Source organism: Trachemys scripta, chromosome 7, assembly GCF_013100865.1.
Source record: "Trachemys scripta elegans isolate TJP31775 chromosome 7, CAS_Tse_1.0, whole genome shotgun sequence".
In the NCBI taxonomy this organism is placed as follows: domain Eukaryota; kingdom Metazoa; phylum Chordata; order Testudines; family Emydidae; genus Trachemys; species Trachemys scripta.
In genome coordinates this window covers 49,608,084-49,624,753 of record NC_048304.1, presented here as the reverse complement: position 1 = coordinate 49,624,753, position 16,670 = coordinate 49,608,084, and the positions used below count along the sequence as shown (strand labels likewise).

The following is a 16,670-nucleotide window of genomic DNA, read 5'->3' as shown; positions in this document are numbered from 1 at the left end:
ACCAAGGGGGCAAAGGGGGTATGGCGGTGCCAGCCATTGCCAAGGCACAAGGCCAGGAAAGGGCCAGAGCAGCGAAGGGGAAATGCAGATGGGGCTTTTGCCTGGTCTCCATAGCGGGGAGATGTCTCCAGGGGTGAAGGTGGAGTAGCCAAGGCCCAAGGGGCACCAGAGCCCAAAGATCTAAGCATGGCTCCTCGCCAGAACCACTTCAGGCAGGGCAGGAAGGTGCCTGAGCCCTCCACCAAGGGACCAGGCAACTGGGAAGGTGCCCGGGCATGTGGCCTTTAATTCATGAGCTCCGGCCCGGACCCAGGAGGGGCCTGGCTGGTTGGCTCATGGAGGGTGCAGCCACTGTAGCTAACGTGTCAGTCCTGTTGGGCTGTTCCGTCCTCCGCACCGCCACCGATTGAACCCTCGGTCACTCTCTCCATTGGTGCCACGCGACCACTCTCGTTGCCCAGGGAACCCCCAGAAGAACTCGACAGCCACAGAACGCCTGCACCCTGCTCTGAGCCAGCCCTGTTCTCAGCTGCTGCGAGCCTCGCTTTGTGCAGATACTGCTGCACTGCGTCCCGCGTGGACTTGCCACTCCAGTGAGAAGCAGCCACTTGCAGGTTATGGGGAGCTGAAGCCAGGGAGTGCACAGGCTGTGGGAGCTCCAGAACTCCTGTCCAGGCTTTGCCTGGGACAAGCCAGGGAGCAGAGGCCTGGGGAGCTGGCTGTTCTCTTCCCGGCCCCGGCACACATGGTTCCTCTTGTGTGGACCTGGAATGGCGCCCACCTGAAACAGATGCTGCTGGCCTGGCACAGCTGGGGAAATCTCTCCCCATGAGCTCCCATTTTGTTCCCCACCCCCTTGAACTAGCCAGCACCACAACTGCATGCGGGTGGCCCACAGACCCCTGCTCTCCCGCCCAGCTGCATCGGAGTGGAGCAGTGGGCCAGCCCCTGGGGAGGGACCTGCACCAATCTGGGTTGAGTGCCAGGGAAATATTAGGTGGTTTGAGACTAATGTTAAAATGAGAGCTGATGAGAAGCTGTTTAGGACTTCAGGGCAGGTGGCTGCTGAGTGGCTGCTCCCCCCTCCCCAGAGATGTTAGCCTGGCGGTGTTCTGCAGCTCCACTGAAGGTGGCTGCCCCCAAGGAAGCCAGGCAGAGATCCGAATCCAGGGCCCAGCAGCTGTAGGGCCAGCAAATCCAGACCTGGTGTGGGGGAGGGAAAGCAGCGGGGTACTTTGGCCCGATGTGAGGACTTGGAGGTCTGTGGCTTGGCAAGAGGCACCCGGATGCCATGGTGATGGGTGTGGGACGAACCTAGGTAGAACAGAGTGGAAAATGGGGTAGGAGAGGCTCTGACGGCCACCGACAAATGATGGAAAAATCCCCAGGGCATCTCTTTCCTCAATGAGGTCAGATCCAACCCTGGGGTAGGAATGGTCACGGTGAGTCAGCCCCATGTGCTAGGAGCATCTCCACCCCGACTTCCTGTCCTATTTCTGTCTCCACATTCATCTCCCATTTCCTGTACCTCCCCTGCCCCCTCCCAACTGATCAGGCACAGCCCCGGGCACTGCTGGCGCCCTCCTGGAAGGTGCAAGGCCGCAGTGCAGAGCATGGCATCCCTGGTGTCTGTGGTGCTTTGCCCCTGGGGTGATGAGGGGTGGGGCTGGCTGGGATGGGGTTGCAAAGGGCAGGAGAGCGAGACAGAGCAGTGAAATAACATGGGATGGTATCGATGTCCTGCCATCCCCAGGCCTGTATAGGCAACAGCTGTGCCGAGCTCCCCAAGGAGCGTGGGCCAAAGCTCTCACTTACTGTTAATCCCCCCTCGGGCCTCGATGGGCCTCGGCCGCCTCTGATCCTCTCCAGGCGTGAGTGTTGCCTTATACACTAGCCCCGGCACTGCTTCGTTCACTGGGGAGCAGCTGCAAAGCAGGGGGCTGGCAGCCAGGCCTGGGACAGTGCCCCCAACCCGGTGCCTACTGGGTACCACATGGGAGATGGAGACCTGTCTATGAGCTGACAAGGAGCTGGGGTCCCTCTCCCCAGAGGAGAGATGGACTGCTCTCAGGGCTGCCCCAGGGAGCACAGGACGTCCTGTCAGGGAGAGGTCATCAGCCCCTCCCCCGAGCTTCCCTCTTTGGGCAGGGCTTGGGGGCAGGACAAAGGGTCTGCATGAGGAGGGGCTGGGGGGTCCTCAGGCCTCCCACAGTCCCCCTTCAGGAACTGCTCCCCTATACATCCCAGTCCCTGCTGACCTCTGCTTCCCACCTGCAGATGAGGAGCTCTATGCTGGCGTCTACATTGACTTCATGGGCACGGATGCGGCCATCTTCCGCACCATGGGCAAGCAGACAGCCATGAGGACTGACCAGTACAACTCCCGCTGGCTGAACGGTGAGTCTGGGGGAGCCACGGGTGGAGACGGGGCGGCATCATGCATCTCCGGGACGTGAGATGCTGCCCAGGGCCTCGCAGTCTATATAAAGCCCAGTGCCTGGGTGCCCTCTGGCCTGCCATTCCTGGGGCTTCTCTGGGGCTCAAGTAGCATGAGCACTGCATCCAGGGTGGGGCCCACACCCCACAAGCACCCAGGAGATCCCCACCCCCTTGCATGGAGTTGGTGGAGCACTCTAGCTACGGCTGCAGCGTTTCAGGAGAATCTCCATGGGTTAGCCCTGGCAGAAGGCAGCTGTTGCCTCATGCCAGCTTGGCAAGGCTGTGCCAGGTACATGGGGCAGCCTGGGGGTGCAGTTTTCCCTTTGCCTGTGATACGCCAAGCAGAGCTGGTGAAGTCACAGCCCTAGGGCTATGGGCAGTAGTAGGCAAGGTGCGTTTTAACCAGGGTGATGTGAACGACAAACTTTCCTTGACTTCCCTCCAAGCCCCCGACTTCCCTTCACCCCCCACCCCAGCTTTGTGCCTTCTCCCACGCCGCCTCTGAGCTGGGAGTTGCCACTCTCTTCCTTCAGAGCCTGGTGCCAGGGCATTTCCACCCCTGCGAGCTGCTTCCAGGGCCCCTGGAGCCTGAGGCCTGCACATCTGCCCTCTTCTGGTTCCTGCTAGCAGTTCTGCCTCTGCCAGCAGATCCGGCGACACTGGGCTCCTACCGCCAACCCGTTCACGGCTGGGGGCATTCGTAGGCAGCAATCCCTGCTCTGGGTGTGTTTCCAGCAGTAAGAGATCCTTCTGCAAAGACCCATCAATGCACGCTCGTCCCACTCCATCTCCAGCGGGCACCGCAGAGACGCTGCCTGCCTGCCTCCTTGCAAGCTTCTGAGGCACTCCCACCATGGCAAACTGCTGTCAGGGCCCCAGCAGGAATGCCGGGCCTCCTGGCCTCAGTCACAATGGGTCTAGACATCCTGAGGGCCCCCACGCAGAGACCTGCTGTGGAGCCGTGGCGATGCTGGCACCAGGGGGGCAGTTCTGAGGCTGGGCCCATCTCCTTCCCTCAGCAGTTTTGCAGAACATGGATGAGTGCAGCTACTGGTCCATTGTGAGCAGAGAGAGATTCCACTGCTGCTCCCCTCTGTGCTGGCCAGAACCAGGCTCTAAGTCCTTGGGTGCCCTTCTCGAAAAGCTTGTGATCACTAGAAATACCAGAGGAGCGAACGGGATAGCCACCATCTTGGCCTGGGAACCTCCAGAGCTCAAACCAGGAGCTGCTACACCGTGAGCTAGAGCCCAGGCTGGGGCTGTGAGAGCCTCACCTCCTGTGTGGACCAGGCACAGAGAGGGGCCTGTGACCCATGCTGACCAGAGGGTTACGGCAACCCAGGAGGAAAACAAATCGGAAGGTTGATATCATCCCAGAACACAAAGCAAAGCAATTGGCAACTGGCTACATTCTCCCCTCAAAGGCATTGTCCTCATTGAGAAGGAGAACCTGGACACGTGTCAGATTGGGAAGTGCTACAGACAGGACATGGCCGTCGAAGGCCAGCCATTGCCTAGGACGGGTGTCACAATTTCATCCCTGACAAAGAAGTACCCTACTGAAGGGAGTTCTTACTGAAGGACCAGGCTAGTGCTGGAGCTGAGGAGGAACTTTGAAGCATCCCTGACCTGTTTTGCCAGGACAGCCCTTCCCTGGTGCAGCGATCTGAAAGGGTGAGACCTTCCCCAGGTGCATGATCCAAGACACTTGCAGATGTGCACCCAGACTCACCAAAATTCAGGCCATTCAACCCAGTAGTTGCCAAGCCCTCATGGCTCCATCCCTGGAAAGTGGGCAACCAGTGAGCAGCACTATGTACTCAGCCACCTTCAAAGCTGGTAAAACCCAGAAGAAGTGGTGGCCATTTCATCAGGCAAGGACAAGAATTCCCTCCCAGCATGTGAGCCTCAACGAAAGGATGTTACCAAAGGAACAGGGAGTCCCTTGAAGGCCCATGTGGTGTCTAGGGGAAGTGCCAAAACTCAAGTATTGCAGAGCCAAGTCCTGGAATAGAAACAGCAAAGGACAGAGAGCAAATAAAACTCATAGATAGATAGATAGATAGATAGATAGATAGATAGATAGATAGATAGATAGATAGATAGATAGATAGATAGATAGATAGATAGATAGATAGATGGGTCTGGGTCTGGGTCTGGTCTGGGTCTGGGTCTGGGTCTGGGTCTGGGTCTGGATGGATGGATGGATGGAAGGGTCTGTATAGAGGGATAGATGGTTCTGCATGGGAATAGGTGGATGGGTCTGGATGGGAATGGGGTGTCAGCCCCATCATCTGCAATAACCAATCCAGAACATCTCTCTCCTGCTCTCCCTCCCTTCCCCGCTGCACCAGAGGGAGGTTCCTGGTGGGAGGTATGCCTGGCCTTCTCCCAGTAGCACCTGCACCTGTGGCAAAGCAGCAGTGACAGCTGAGTAAACTGAAGTTGGAGCGATCATATTATACCTCTGGGCACAGTAGCTGCAATTGAGAAGGCAGAGCTGTCACCGTAGGCTTGGAGGCATATTGATTGATGATGGACAGATATTCTAGCAGGAACAGCACTGGTCACTCCACTTCCAGCTGCCAGACAGTTTCCATTCTAACCTCCTGCTTCCAGTTGCTCGAAAATTGCTGGAACTTTGGGGCTAAAATTTCCCAGGCATGGGCTCCTTCGTGTGAATTGATATCCAAACATTTGAGCAAAAAACTGTCAAGCAATTTTGGAGTCCAAGGAGAGTTGGGGGCCAAAAGGGGATACACTTTTCTCATTATTAAGAAAAAAAATCATTGGACTTTTGTATAGCACCTTGAGCACTGACACAAGCGGGGGTAGGCCACTGATGTATGGTATGAGATGTGCCAGTGAGAATGCAAGTCCCCCTGCCTTCCAAGGGATTGGTCACAGGATACGTTGTCGCTGCAATTAGCCTGGGGGCTTGGCAGCTAGGTCTGAGCAGCCGGGTTAGCCTTGTCTGGGTGTGAGCGTCCCCACTGCAAGGCCCAAGCTGTGCTACTGTGTCTTCACTCACCCGTGTGCCTGTGGCACATCCCATGGTTCTTTGTGCTGAGAAGTCGTTCCTGGTCACTTGCAGAGAACTTGTCTGTCCTTTGGGGGGACTTGTGGGAAGGCCCTGGAGGCTTCATGCTGGGCGTGCATTCCCCCCAAACACAGGGAGCTCTCTAGCTAACTAGTTCCACTTTACAGGCTTTATTGCTAGCTAAAAACTTAGGATATTACATTAAAAACTGTTAAGAAAAAACTAAGGTTGCCTTGCTGAGCATTCCAGAGCCACACAACTTTAACTGCCCTGTGTGTGGGTATTGCCATAGGGTGTTTTTTGCTGAGCATTCCAAAGTCACACAACCTAATCTCTGCCCTTTGTGTGGGTATTTCCAAAGGGTGTTTCTTTACAAATTCACATGTTCTTTTGCCAGTCGGGGGGCAATGGGGCCATGTACTAGCCTCTCAATAGATTGCAGGGCAGGCTCCTGTCCCATTGGCACATGGCCTCACAGCGCTGGCATGTCTGGTTGCAGACCCAGCGTTTGTTCACGCCCAGCTCATCCCGGACAGCGCCGAGAGGAATGACGACAAGCTTTACTTCTTCTTCCGGGAGAAATCAGCTGATGCCCCGCAGAGCCCTGCTGTCTACTCCCGCATCGGGCGCATCTGCTTGGTATGTACCTGGCTCCCCAAGGCACACCCTGCTGGGAGTGGCTGGGAGCTCTCCCCACAGACAGAGCTCCTGCTCCATTCTCTACAGTGCCCCCAGCTAGGACTGGAATACCAGCAGTGTCCCCTACAGACTGAGCTTCTGAAAGGAGAAGCTGGGATTTGAATAGAATAGCTGGGAGCCTCCACACAGCCAGCGCTCCTGCCCCCTCCCCACAGTGCCCCCTGCTGGGAGAGGCTGGGGCTGGAGTACCGGGGAGCCCCCCACAGCCAGCACCCCCTGTCCCACTCCCCACAGCACCCCCTGCTGGGGGAGGCTGGGCTGGAGTAGCTGGGAACCCCCAACAGCCAGCGCTCTGTCCCCTCCCCACAGCGCCCCCTGCTGGGAAGCCCAAGTTAGCAGGACAAGCCTAGCTCACATTCTGGTTGCCCGAGTGCCTGAGAATGGTATTTTCCCCCCTGGTTTAGAATGACGACGGAGGTCACTGCTGCCTTGTCAATAAATGGAGCACGTTCCTGAAAGCCCGGCTCATCTGCTCCGTGCCGGGGCCTGACGGGATCGAAACGCACTTTGATGAACTCCGTAAGGGCCGGTGGGCAGGGTGCACTGGGGCGCTGCCATGGAGCGCGCCGGGCAATGAGGTGCCTGGGAGGGGCAACAGCTGACTACAGATACCAGAGGTGGTAGCGGGCAGAACCTCTGTGCTGCCCAAGCTGTCACTGCAGACTACAGCATCTCTGAGCAGGGGCAGCGCCACATCTGGGTCCCCAGCACCTCCTGGGGAGCTCACAGGGGCCTTCCTGCCCAGCCAGGAGCCTCCACGGAGGTGTCCAGCGAAGTCGCTCTCACCAGAGGCTGGGAGGCAGTGCAGCCCCCAATAGCTTGTCAGCACCTGCTGTGGCATGTGATGGATGGGCTGCACCCGGGAGCAGGAGGCGCCGTCCCATCGCCACCTGGTTCCCTGCACTTTGCTTGCCTAGATCAATTCCAGATGGTGCCCAGAGGCTCCCCTGGTTCCTAAGGGGCACTCTCCCCAGCCTGCATCTTCACCACTGGTGCACGCCTTGCAGCTGAAGCATCCCCTGTGCAACAGCACTTAGCCGGGTGTGCCCCCCACAGCCAGCATTCCTGCCCTGGTCCCCACAGCACTCCTTGAAGAGAGAGGCTGGAGTAGCCGGGAGACCCCCACAGCCAGCGCTCCTGCTCTGCTCCCCACAGCACCCCCTGATGGGAGAGGCTGGGGCTGGAGTAGCCAGGAGCTCCCCACAGCCAGTGCTTCTGCCCCGCTCCCTGCAGTGCCCCCTGTTCTCCCTCCATCTGCCCTGTGTCCCCTGGTCCCTGCAGAGCTCTGGGGCGTCTCTCCGGCTGTTGATGCTTTCTCTTCTCCCCTCAGAGGACGTGTTCATCCAGCAGACCCAGGACGGGAAGAACCCCATCATCTACGCCGTGTTCGCTGCCTCTGGGTGAGCCCACCAGGAGGGGTTGGGGATGGGTCTCCGTGGGAGTGGAGGGGAGAGGCACTGCAGCAGGGCCTGGGGACAACATGCAGGGGCTGCTGGGGGAGCGGGGTAGATATGGGGGGGTATCACACTCAGGGGGAAGACCCTCCTGATGCAGGGCATGCTGGTCAGGCCCATCCCGGCACTGGCAGAGGGTTCTGGGTCAGCCCTGTCCTAGCACGAGCAGAGAGGGTTCGGGGTCAGACCTGTTCCAGCGCGGGGCACAAGAGGTTCTGACTCAGACCCGTCCTGGCGCTGGCAGGGAGGATTCAGGGTCAGCCCCCGCCAGGTGAGAGCAGTGCCCCATTGGGCCTTGTTCCCCACTTCCCCTGGCACCCCCTCCAATGTGGTCTCCCGTCGCACAGTCTGAGCTCAGGAAGGAGGGGCTCCATGGCCTGAGATTCCCTCTTTCCTGCCTGCGCCAGGTCCAGAAGTGGGGCTCCCTCTAGGCTCCCCTTCCCCACGTTCAGAACCCCGCAGGGCTGGGCACTGGCCTGGGCGACACTGGGTTCTGACCCCATCTTGGCACGGGCCTGGCGCTCCCTATCTACCCCCATGCTCCCCGGGGATTCATGGGCACAAAGGGGTCTCTTTCCTCCCACAGAAGCTGGCCCCACCCATCCAGTTGATCACCGCAGTGGGGCAGGGTTGTCTGGGGGGGTCTCGCACTGCCGCAGGGGAGGGGATCCCAGCCTGACTGGGGGTTCACGCGTTATAACCCAGAGCCCTGGAAAGCATCACGCCCACCCCCAGCAGGGAGGCATGCACTATTTCACAGATGGGGAAACTGAAGCACAGAGAGGGTAGTGACTGGCTCAGGGTCACAGCGCAGTCCTGTGGCAGAGCCAGGCATGGAACCCAGGCATCCTGGCGCCCAGGCCAGTGCATTAAGCACGTGGGCAGCCTTGCTGTGTGCCAGCTGGCGTCACTGAGTCAGTTCCAGCGGGAGAGGCCAGGCAGGGCAGCTGCTGAGGACCTGGATCCCTCCGGATCTGCCTCTGCAGAGATCCAGGATCACAGGCAAAGCAGCTGGGTGGGGCCGTTCCCCAGCCATGTCCGGGCATCGCTGTGCCATACCTTCACGGCCAGTGGAGCCCTGAGACCCCCGTGCCAGGCTGGGATTGTTGGGGATGAGCGTTTCTGGATCCCACATGAGCAGAGAGCTTGAGGTGCTGTCCCAGTCTGACTGGGTGGGTCCCTACTAGGCAGGTCAGCGCGGGGAATGGGTTCAGGGTGGGTCTGACAGAGGTACCCCCTGGGGATAATGTGATGCTCCCCCCTCCATCCCCAGGTCCGTGTTCAAAGGCTCCGCTGTGTGTGTGTACTCCATGGCCGACATCCGCATGGTCTTCAACGGGCCTTTCGCCCACAAGGAGGGACCCAACTACCAGTGGATGCCATACACGGGCAAAATGCCCTATCCACGCCCGGGCACCGTAAGTACGATTGGGACCTCCTGCCAGAGCGCCCGGCAGGGCCGGCAGCAGGAGAGCGGGGGTCCTCTGGGTATGGCTGCAGTGATGGGAGCTGGAGGTGGGGGGTAGGGGGCACAATCATAAAGTGCCCACCAATAAGTGTGTCTGGGCAGGGACCTCCCCTGTGCAGAGACTCTGACGTTGCCCCCCAGGACTTCTGGGACCTGCCCCACGACGGGGTTTAGAGCGACTCCCTCTGGCCAAGCCAGGGACTAAGAGGGGCTATGGGAACTGGGAGAGGGCCTGTTTGGCCCTCTGGCTGCCTGCTGCGTGGAGAGAGGGTGTCAGTGTGTGGGGTGCTCAGCCCAGCACCACCCCATGCTGGCCTCGTGCCAGGGCTCTGCCAGCCCCTGCACCAGGGGCACCCAGCCTGCTCTGCCAGGGGAGAGGCTCCCCCTATACCACAACTCCCGGCTTGGGCAGAGGCAGGGGCAGTGCACAGGGGCAGCACGGTGGGGAACGGAGGAGTCAGAGGTTCCCCACGAATGGGGCACCAGTGAGATGGTGGCTGTGGGTCGGAGTCTCATGGCACCTGATGCTGGCTGCAGGATGGGTGTGCCGGTGCCTTCAGGAAGGGAGACGTGGGCAGAACAATGCCCTGGGGGCATGGGGGGGGCCGTGCCATGCGGTGGGATGGTGGCTGTGCATTGGGAGGCGGGCCATGCGGTGGGGTGGAGAAACCATGCCTCAGGGGACAGAGCAAAGGCCGTGCCATGGGGTAGGGTGGGGGGAAGCCAGGCCACGGGTGGAGAGTGGGGGGAGGCTGGTCCGTGATTGGGAGGAGGGAAGCCGGGCCATGATTGGGAGAAGGGAGGTCGGGCCGTGGGGTGGGGCTGGTGTCTTACCTGCCCACTCTGTATTTCAGTGCCCAGGAGGCACCTTCACCCCCTCCATGAAGTCGACCAAGGATTATCCAGACGAGGTGATCAACTTCATGCGCTCACACCCGCTGATGTACCATGCCGTGTACCCCGTGCACCGCCAGCCGCTGGTGGTGCGCAGCAACGTGCACTACAAGTTCACCACTGTGGCCGTGGACCAGGTGGACGCAGCCGACGGGCGCTATGAGGTGCTTTTCCTGGGCACAGGTACCCGCAGACGTGCTCTGGAGACACACACAACATGGACCCACACGGGCCATGCGGGAGGGCATGCTGCCCGGCACTGGGCACGGCAGGGAGCTTAGCCCTGATCTGGGCCGACTCGCCAGGTCAGCGTTGCCAGGGCTGCGCTCCGCGCTGTCCCCGTCAGACATGCCTGGCGACCAGTTCGTTGACAGAGGAGCCTAGCACAGAATTCTATCTGGAGTCCCCCAACCCAGGGGCTGCCCCAGAGCCCATTCCGGGGGTGCAGCAATCGAGGCCAGGCTGTCTGTTCAGGATGAATGGAGTGGGTGCCCTGTGGTGACTCTAGCCTGGCACAGTGCCGGAGAGGGTATGGGGATCTGGAGGTGAGTGTCCAGCCCTCCAGGCTCCTGGCATGGGGTCAGGTTTAGCTCCCAGTCCCCAGAGAATGTGGTGCCCTCAGCAGGGACTCAGACGCCAGAACTGGGCCGCACCAAGCGGGCCTGCAGGCGGGGCAGGGTCTGCGCTGGCTGTCGGTTCCCCACCCCTCATGGAGGGATTGTGCCAGGATGACGCCCTGGGCAGACCCCAGCCACCACGTGCTAGGCAGCCTGGTGCTTGCTGGGCCACGTGGGGCCTGGGCCATCTGGGGCCGCCGGGGCAGGGTCTGTGCCAGGCCCCCGGGAGCCAGCCTGGGGGCAGAGGGGCTTGTTTAACTGGGGGTCTCGTTGTGGCAGAGTGGCCGGTGCTGCCTCGGCCCCTCTCAGGGAGCCAAGCCCCTGGCTGCCAGCCAGCCTGGGGAGCCCAGCCAGTGCCGCCACGTAGGTGGCAGGGAACGCTAATGACCCAGAAAGATCCCGTTAGCTAACGGATGCGCTGCCTCCTGGCCAGCTGTTCTCTCAGTCGCCCCTGCACATGGCAGCCTGGCCAAATTCTCCCACCACCTGTCCTGCCCGCTAGGGAATTTCCTCCCTGCCCCACCATCAGTGTAACGAATTGTCAGAACTCAGCTGTTCCTTCCCCCAAGGGTCTGGGGGGGTCGCCAGCAGGGCCTGCAGCAGGCCTGTGCGATGGCGAGGGGGGATCGCGCTGGTGCCTGGATGCAGACGACTGCGCCGGCAGCGCTTGATGGTAATGAGGAGCTCCCCCACCTGTGCCCCTGCACGGCTGAGGGTGGGGTGCCCAGCAGGATGTGGGGGCCCTCGCTCCCTGGGCAGCCCTGCCTGCCAGCCAGTTCTCCCCAGGCCCAGGATTGGAGTCCCAGACCAGCCTCACTCTGCATTGTGCAGCTATGTTCTGTTCATCCACCACTGCACTCCCCCCAGAGGCAATTGGTTTGAGTGACGGGAGCTGGGCTGTCCCTCCCCCAGTCAGCGGCATGTGCTGTGAAGTGCTGGCGGCCCGTGAGTGAGGGGCCAGCCAGTGCCATGTGCACGCGTTAGTTAGAGCAGCACGTTCTGCAGCTCCCCAGGTGTGCGGGGCCCATCTCTGGGGCTCACACCCAAGTCAGAGCAGACGCCAGCAGGTTTGTGAGTTCCTCTTGCTGGTGCTGCCTGCAGGGCGCCCGCCTCCCCCTGGCACTCCAGCGGAGGCTTCGCCTCAGAGATCCCCAGTCAGGCGCAGCAGCTGCTGGAGAGATCCGAGCATCGCAGTTCTGCCGGTGTCTCTGGGCAGCTCCAGGGCTGGTGGATCCCCCCAGGAAAGATGAAGCTGTGGCTCTGGGGTTCAGTCCAGGCCCCGGAGCCCTGTGCTGGCTAAGAGCCTCGTGCTGATCCAGCCTCATCATGTTTATAAAGCCGTGATGGCAGGTTGGCCTGTCCCTTCCCATGCCATCCTCATCAGTATGGCCCCACGCCCCAGGCTGTGGCAGGGTGGAAGGGTCCATCCTGCATGGCGCTGAGTGCCGGCTGTGCCTTGCAGATCGCGGCACAGTCCAGAAGGTGATCGTCCTCCCCAAGGATGACCTGGAGACCGAGGAGCTGATGCTGGAGGAGGTGGAAGTGTTCAAGGTAACGCCTCCTGGGCCCTGCACGCACTGCGCTCTCAGGCCTTGCTGTGTCCCCCCTCCCTCAGCCATGGCCTGGGACAGTTCTCCCTCCCTCGCCCCCCGCCTGGAGGAACCTCCCTCCTGCAGCTGCAGCAGCCATGTGCAGCAGGCCGCCACTGCAGCCTCATCTGTGACTTCCCGGCGGGCACCTGGGCCCTGATCCAGCACTTGCTGGTGTCAGTAGAGGGCATCACAGGGCCCACGGCTTCTGTGGGCACTGACCTCCGGCATGGTCAGTGGCAGGAGGTGAGCGTGCCATTTGGCTGGCTCCACAGGAAGGATAAGAGCCCTGCTACTGGAGCTTGCTGAGGGAGTGCTCCAGTAGATCATGTGCCAGCAGACTGTTCCCGGCGCTAAGGGGCCAGGGTTGGAGCCCTGGCTCCCCGGGGCATGTGTGGCTGCTCCAGGGAGGGGTTTTGATGCCAATGGATTTGTTTCTGACTCTCGCAGCCCTTTGCTCCCTGTGATTGGGAGCAGCTCCAAGGGGGCTGAGTGGCCCGGACTAACCACTGTGCTCCCGTGCTCTCATTCCAGGTTCCAGCCCCCATCAAGACCATGACCATCTCCTCCAAGAGGGTAAGCTGGGGTGGTGCGCTGCAGGGGGTGGGGTCCTCACGGGGGTCGTCCACCCGGCGCAGATGCCAGCCCAGCCACGGCACTCCCACCTGCTGAGGAGGGACGGAGAGTCCACGTGTTCCTAGTCGGACAGGGACTCTCTGAGTGTCCCAGGGGCTTCCACCTTCAGATGGGCTCTGTCGCTAACTCGCAGGGGCAGGCAGGGGAAGGGCCACTCAAAGATCTGAGCTCCCAGCCCCGCTTGTGGGAGCATCGGGGGGCTGGCTTGGAGGGAGATGCGCGGGGCGCCCCAGAAACCTGCTTGCTCTGCCTCAGCCAGCCCCTGGGAGGGGGGAGTTCCCGCCCATTTCCAGACAAGTGCTGCGCTCTCAGAGAGGCAGCCCCTCCTTGATCCCAGCCTCTCTTGGGGCGCCCAGGCCAAGGGAAGACAGGTGGGTTTGGCACCTGGGACAGTGCAGGGTCTGCAGCAAGGGGGCATCTCACCATGTCTTCTTTGCGCCCCATAGCAACAGCTGTACGTGGCCTCGGCCATAGGAGTGACCCACCTGGCCCTGCACCGCTGCGACGTGTATGGGGAGGCCTGTGCCGACTGCTGCCTGGCCAGGGACCCCTACTGCGCCTGGGACGGCAAGGCCTGCTCCCGCTACTCAGCATCCTCCAAGAGGTACGGCCCAGCTGTGCTGTGGGGGCAGTTATACCGCGGGTCCAGCACAGGGTCAGGCAGTGCTAGAGGAAGGGGCCTTTATACGGGGGCTCCTGCGCTGTACTCACTGGCTGGGTTTGCCAACAGGGCGCTGGTGCTGGGAGGCAGCGTGTGGGGGCAGGGGACTCAGTATCTTTGATGAGAGGCAGAATAGGGGCTCCGCCCCAATCCCCATGGTATCTGGAGGGGGATGACTAAGCCCCGCATGATGCAGCCAATCTCCACCTATGGGGCTGCCCCAGGTGGTTGGGGGTGCCCTGAGACTGTGAGCAACTTTCCGTCTGTGCCTTCTCCCCCTCCCACAGGCGGAGCAGGCGCCAGGATGTCCGGCACGGTAACCCCATCCGCCAGTGCCGGGGCTACAACTCCAACGGTGAGTAGGGCCGGCCGGCCACCCTGCCCCTCCTCACACCCATGGCGGGTACGTCCGGGACACAGGGGATGGAGAAAGGCAGGGTGGGGATATGACATACGTAGATTAGATATCCAGATCGATAAATGAGTTGCAAGGTTAGATGGATGGATGGATGTGTATGTACAAGGATGGATGGATGGATGTGTGTGTGTGTGTATACAGAGATGGATGGATGGGTTTGTATGTACATACAGGGATGGATGGATGGATGGATGGCTGTGTATGTATGTACAGGGATGGATGGATGAATGGGTGTGTATGTACAGGGATGGATAGATGGATGGATATGCTGGGTGGGTGGATGGAGGGATGGATGGAAGTGCTGGGTGGATGGATAGAGGGTTGGATGGATGTGCTGGGTGGGTGGATGGATGGATGGAAGTGCTAGGTGGATGGATGGATGGATGGATGGATGAATATACTGGGTGGGTGGATAGAGGGATGGATGGATGTGCTGGGTGGGTGGATGGATGAGCTGGGTGCGTGGATGGATGGATGGACGGATGGATGGATGTGCTGGGTGGGTAGAGGGATGGATGGATGTGCTGGATGGGTGGATGGATGTGCTGGGTGGGTGGATGGATGAATGGATATGCTGGGTGTATGGATGGATGGATGTGCTGGGTGGGTGGATGGATGCAGGGCCGGCTCCAGGGTTTTGGCCGCCCCAAGCAGCCAAAAAAAAAAGCCGTGATCGCGATCTGCGGCGGCAATTCGGCGGAAGGTCCTTCGCTCTGAGCTGGAGTGAGGGACCGTCCGCTGAATTGCCGCCGAATAGCTCCCCTCCGGAGTGGCCGCCCCAAACACCTGCTTAGCAAGCTGGTGCCTGGAGCCGGCCCTGGATGGATGGATGTGCTGGGTGGGTGGGTGGATGGATGGATATGCTAGGTGGGTGGATGGATGGATGGATGTGCTGGGTGGGTGGGTGGATAGAGGGATGGATGGATATGCTGGATGGGTGAATAGAGGGATGGATGGATATGCTGGGTGGGTGGGTGGGTGAATGGATGGATGGATGTGCTGGGTGGGTGGATAGAGGGATGGAGTAGAGTGAGGGCTGAATACATACACTGGTCGGCTGGAGGTAGATAGAGTGCAGAGGATGCTGCAGTCCCCTTAGTGAGGACAGGCAGCTGGAAGCAATGGCTCTCCCAACTCTGTGAGTAGGGTCGGGTTCACAGCGTTGTGTTGATCCATTGCCCAACCTCCCGTCTCCTCTGCCCCACTCCAGCCAACAAGAACACGGTGGAGGCCGTTCAGTACGGGGTGGAGGGCAGCACGGCCTTCCTGGAGTGCCAGCCCCGCTCCCCGCAGGCCACCGTCAAGTGGCTGCTCCAGAAGGACAACAGCGACCGGCGGAAAGAGGTAGGAGGGCGCGGAGCTGGGGGCGTGCCTGGAGAGAAAGGCCCTGCAGCCCACTGCCTGCTGTCTGGGACAGAGGGCCAGGCTGGCATAACGAGGGCTGCAGGTTGGGACTGAGGTGGTGGGGGAGGCTTGCATGGGGCCTGTCTCTAGTCTCCCCCTCCCCTCCTCTGATGACCCCCCCATGCCTGGCTGCCATGTCTCACCCGTTCTAACGCTCTGGCCCTTGGCCTCTCTCCCATCCAGCTGCGCATGGAGGGCCGGGTGCTGCGGACAGACCAGGGACTGCTTCTGCGCTCCCTGCAGCTCTCAGACAGCGGTCTCTACTCCTGCACGGCCACCGAGAACAACTTCAAGCACACGGTGGCCAAGGTGCAGCTGCACGTGCTGAGCAGCGAGACCGTGCACAGCGTGCTCTTCCAGTCAGAGGCACCCGCCCTGCAGGCTGACGGTGACATCTCAACCTCCGCGCTGGGCATGCGGGCTGGCCTCCCTGGTGCCTCCGGCCCCCACTACCAGGACCTGGTGCAGCTCCTCACCCAACCTGAAATGGGACTCATCAACCAGTACTGCCAGGGCTACTGGCGGCATGCAGCCTCCAGCCACAAGGAGGCATTGGCCAGCCTCAAAGCCAAGGAGCTGCAGGACGAGAAGAAGCCTCGAAACCGCCGGAATCACCAGCCAGACGTGGACCAGCTCACATGAAACCGCCGCCAGGGACTTTGTAATAACAGTGCTATATTTTTCCCCCCTTTTAATATTAAAAATATCTATAAATATATATATAAATATATATATATACACACACACTCCCCCCCTCCCTTTCAAGACAGTATTTATTTGTAGGTTGTACATAGTCCATGGGAGATGCGGTCCCACCCCTTTGCCCCATGGCCCTCTGGGTAAGATAGCCAGGTTCCCAGAGGCACCCTGGCCAGCAGCTTGTCCTTTTCTCTTCCTAACTTCTATGGTACTGTAAAATAAAAGGCAGGCACCGAGCATGGGGGTGGGGCTAGGGTAAGATCCCCTCCCCCGGTCCCTCATCAAACCAGAAGCTCTTGATGCTAACGTAGAAATGGCCAGCGCAGAACCTGAGCTGGGGTGCCATTGGTGGAGCTGCCATGTTCCCTCTCCCCCTGGCATGGGTGGGGGAGCCTGGGTTTGGTCTGTTTCCTGCCAGTGCCCTTGGCATTGATGTGTGCTGGGCCCGAGCAAGGGGGGGTGTCTGACTTAGGGATGGGAAGTCCATGCTGGGGGTGGAACTTCTTGGCCACTGACCATATCCTTCCCCTGTTGGCACTGGACGAGGAGGGGACTGGCAGGGAGAGAGAGAAGTGGTCCCCTCAAGGGAACAGAGTCCCCAGGAGCTGGCACCCACTGTGCATGCACGCCCGATGGCACGTCACTCCTGGCG

At 60.5% G+C, this 16,670-nt stretch overlaps 1 protein-coding gene across 2 annotated transcripts in view; it reads left to right on the top strand.

The window, feature by feature from the left end:
• SEMA3F (semaphorin 3F) overlaps positions 1–16,037 on the top strand; it is a 107,291-nt gene extending 91,254 nt beyond the window's left edge. For both annotated transcript variants that reach the window (XM_034776429.1, XM_034776428.1), the window contains 12 exons: positions 2,278–2,397; positions 5,979–6,118; positions 6,583–6,697; positions 7,509–7,578; positions 8,906–9,050; positions 9,955–10,177; positions 12,074–12,162; positions 12,735–12,776; positions 13,283–13,440; positions 13,785–13,852; positions 15,126–15,259; positions 15,503–16,037. In XM_034776429.1, coding sequence (XP_034632320.1) covers positions 2,278–2,397; positions 5,979–6,118; positions 6,583–6,697; positions 7,509–7,578; positions 8,906–9,050; positions 9,955–10,177; positions 12,074–12,162; positions 12,735–12,776; positions 13,283–13,440; positions 13,785–13,852; positions 15,126–15,259; positions 15,503–15,961 — 1,763 coding nt within the window. In that variant the 3' untranslated portion in view covers positions 15,962–16,037. The remainder of the gene's footprint in view (positions 1–2,277; positions 2,398–5,978; positions 6,119–6,582; positions 6,698–7,508; positions 7,579–8,905; positions 9,051–9,954; positions 10,178–12,073; positions 12,163–12,734; positions 12,777–13,282; positions 13,441–13,784; positions 13,853–15,125; positions 15,260–15,502) is intronic.
• The last annotated feature ends 633 nt before the right edge of the window (positions 16,038–16,670 follow it).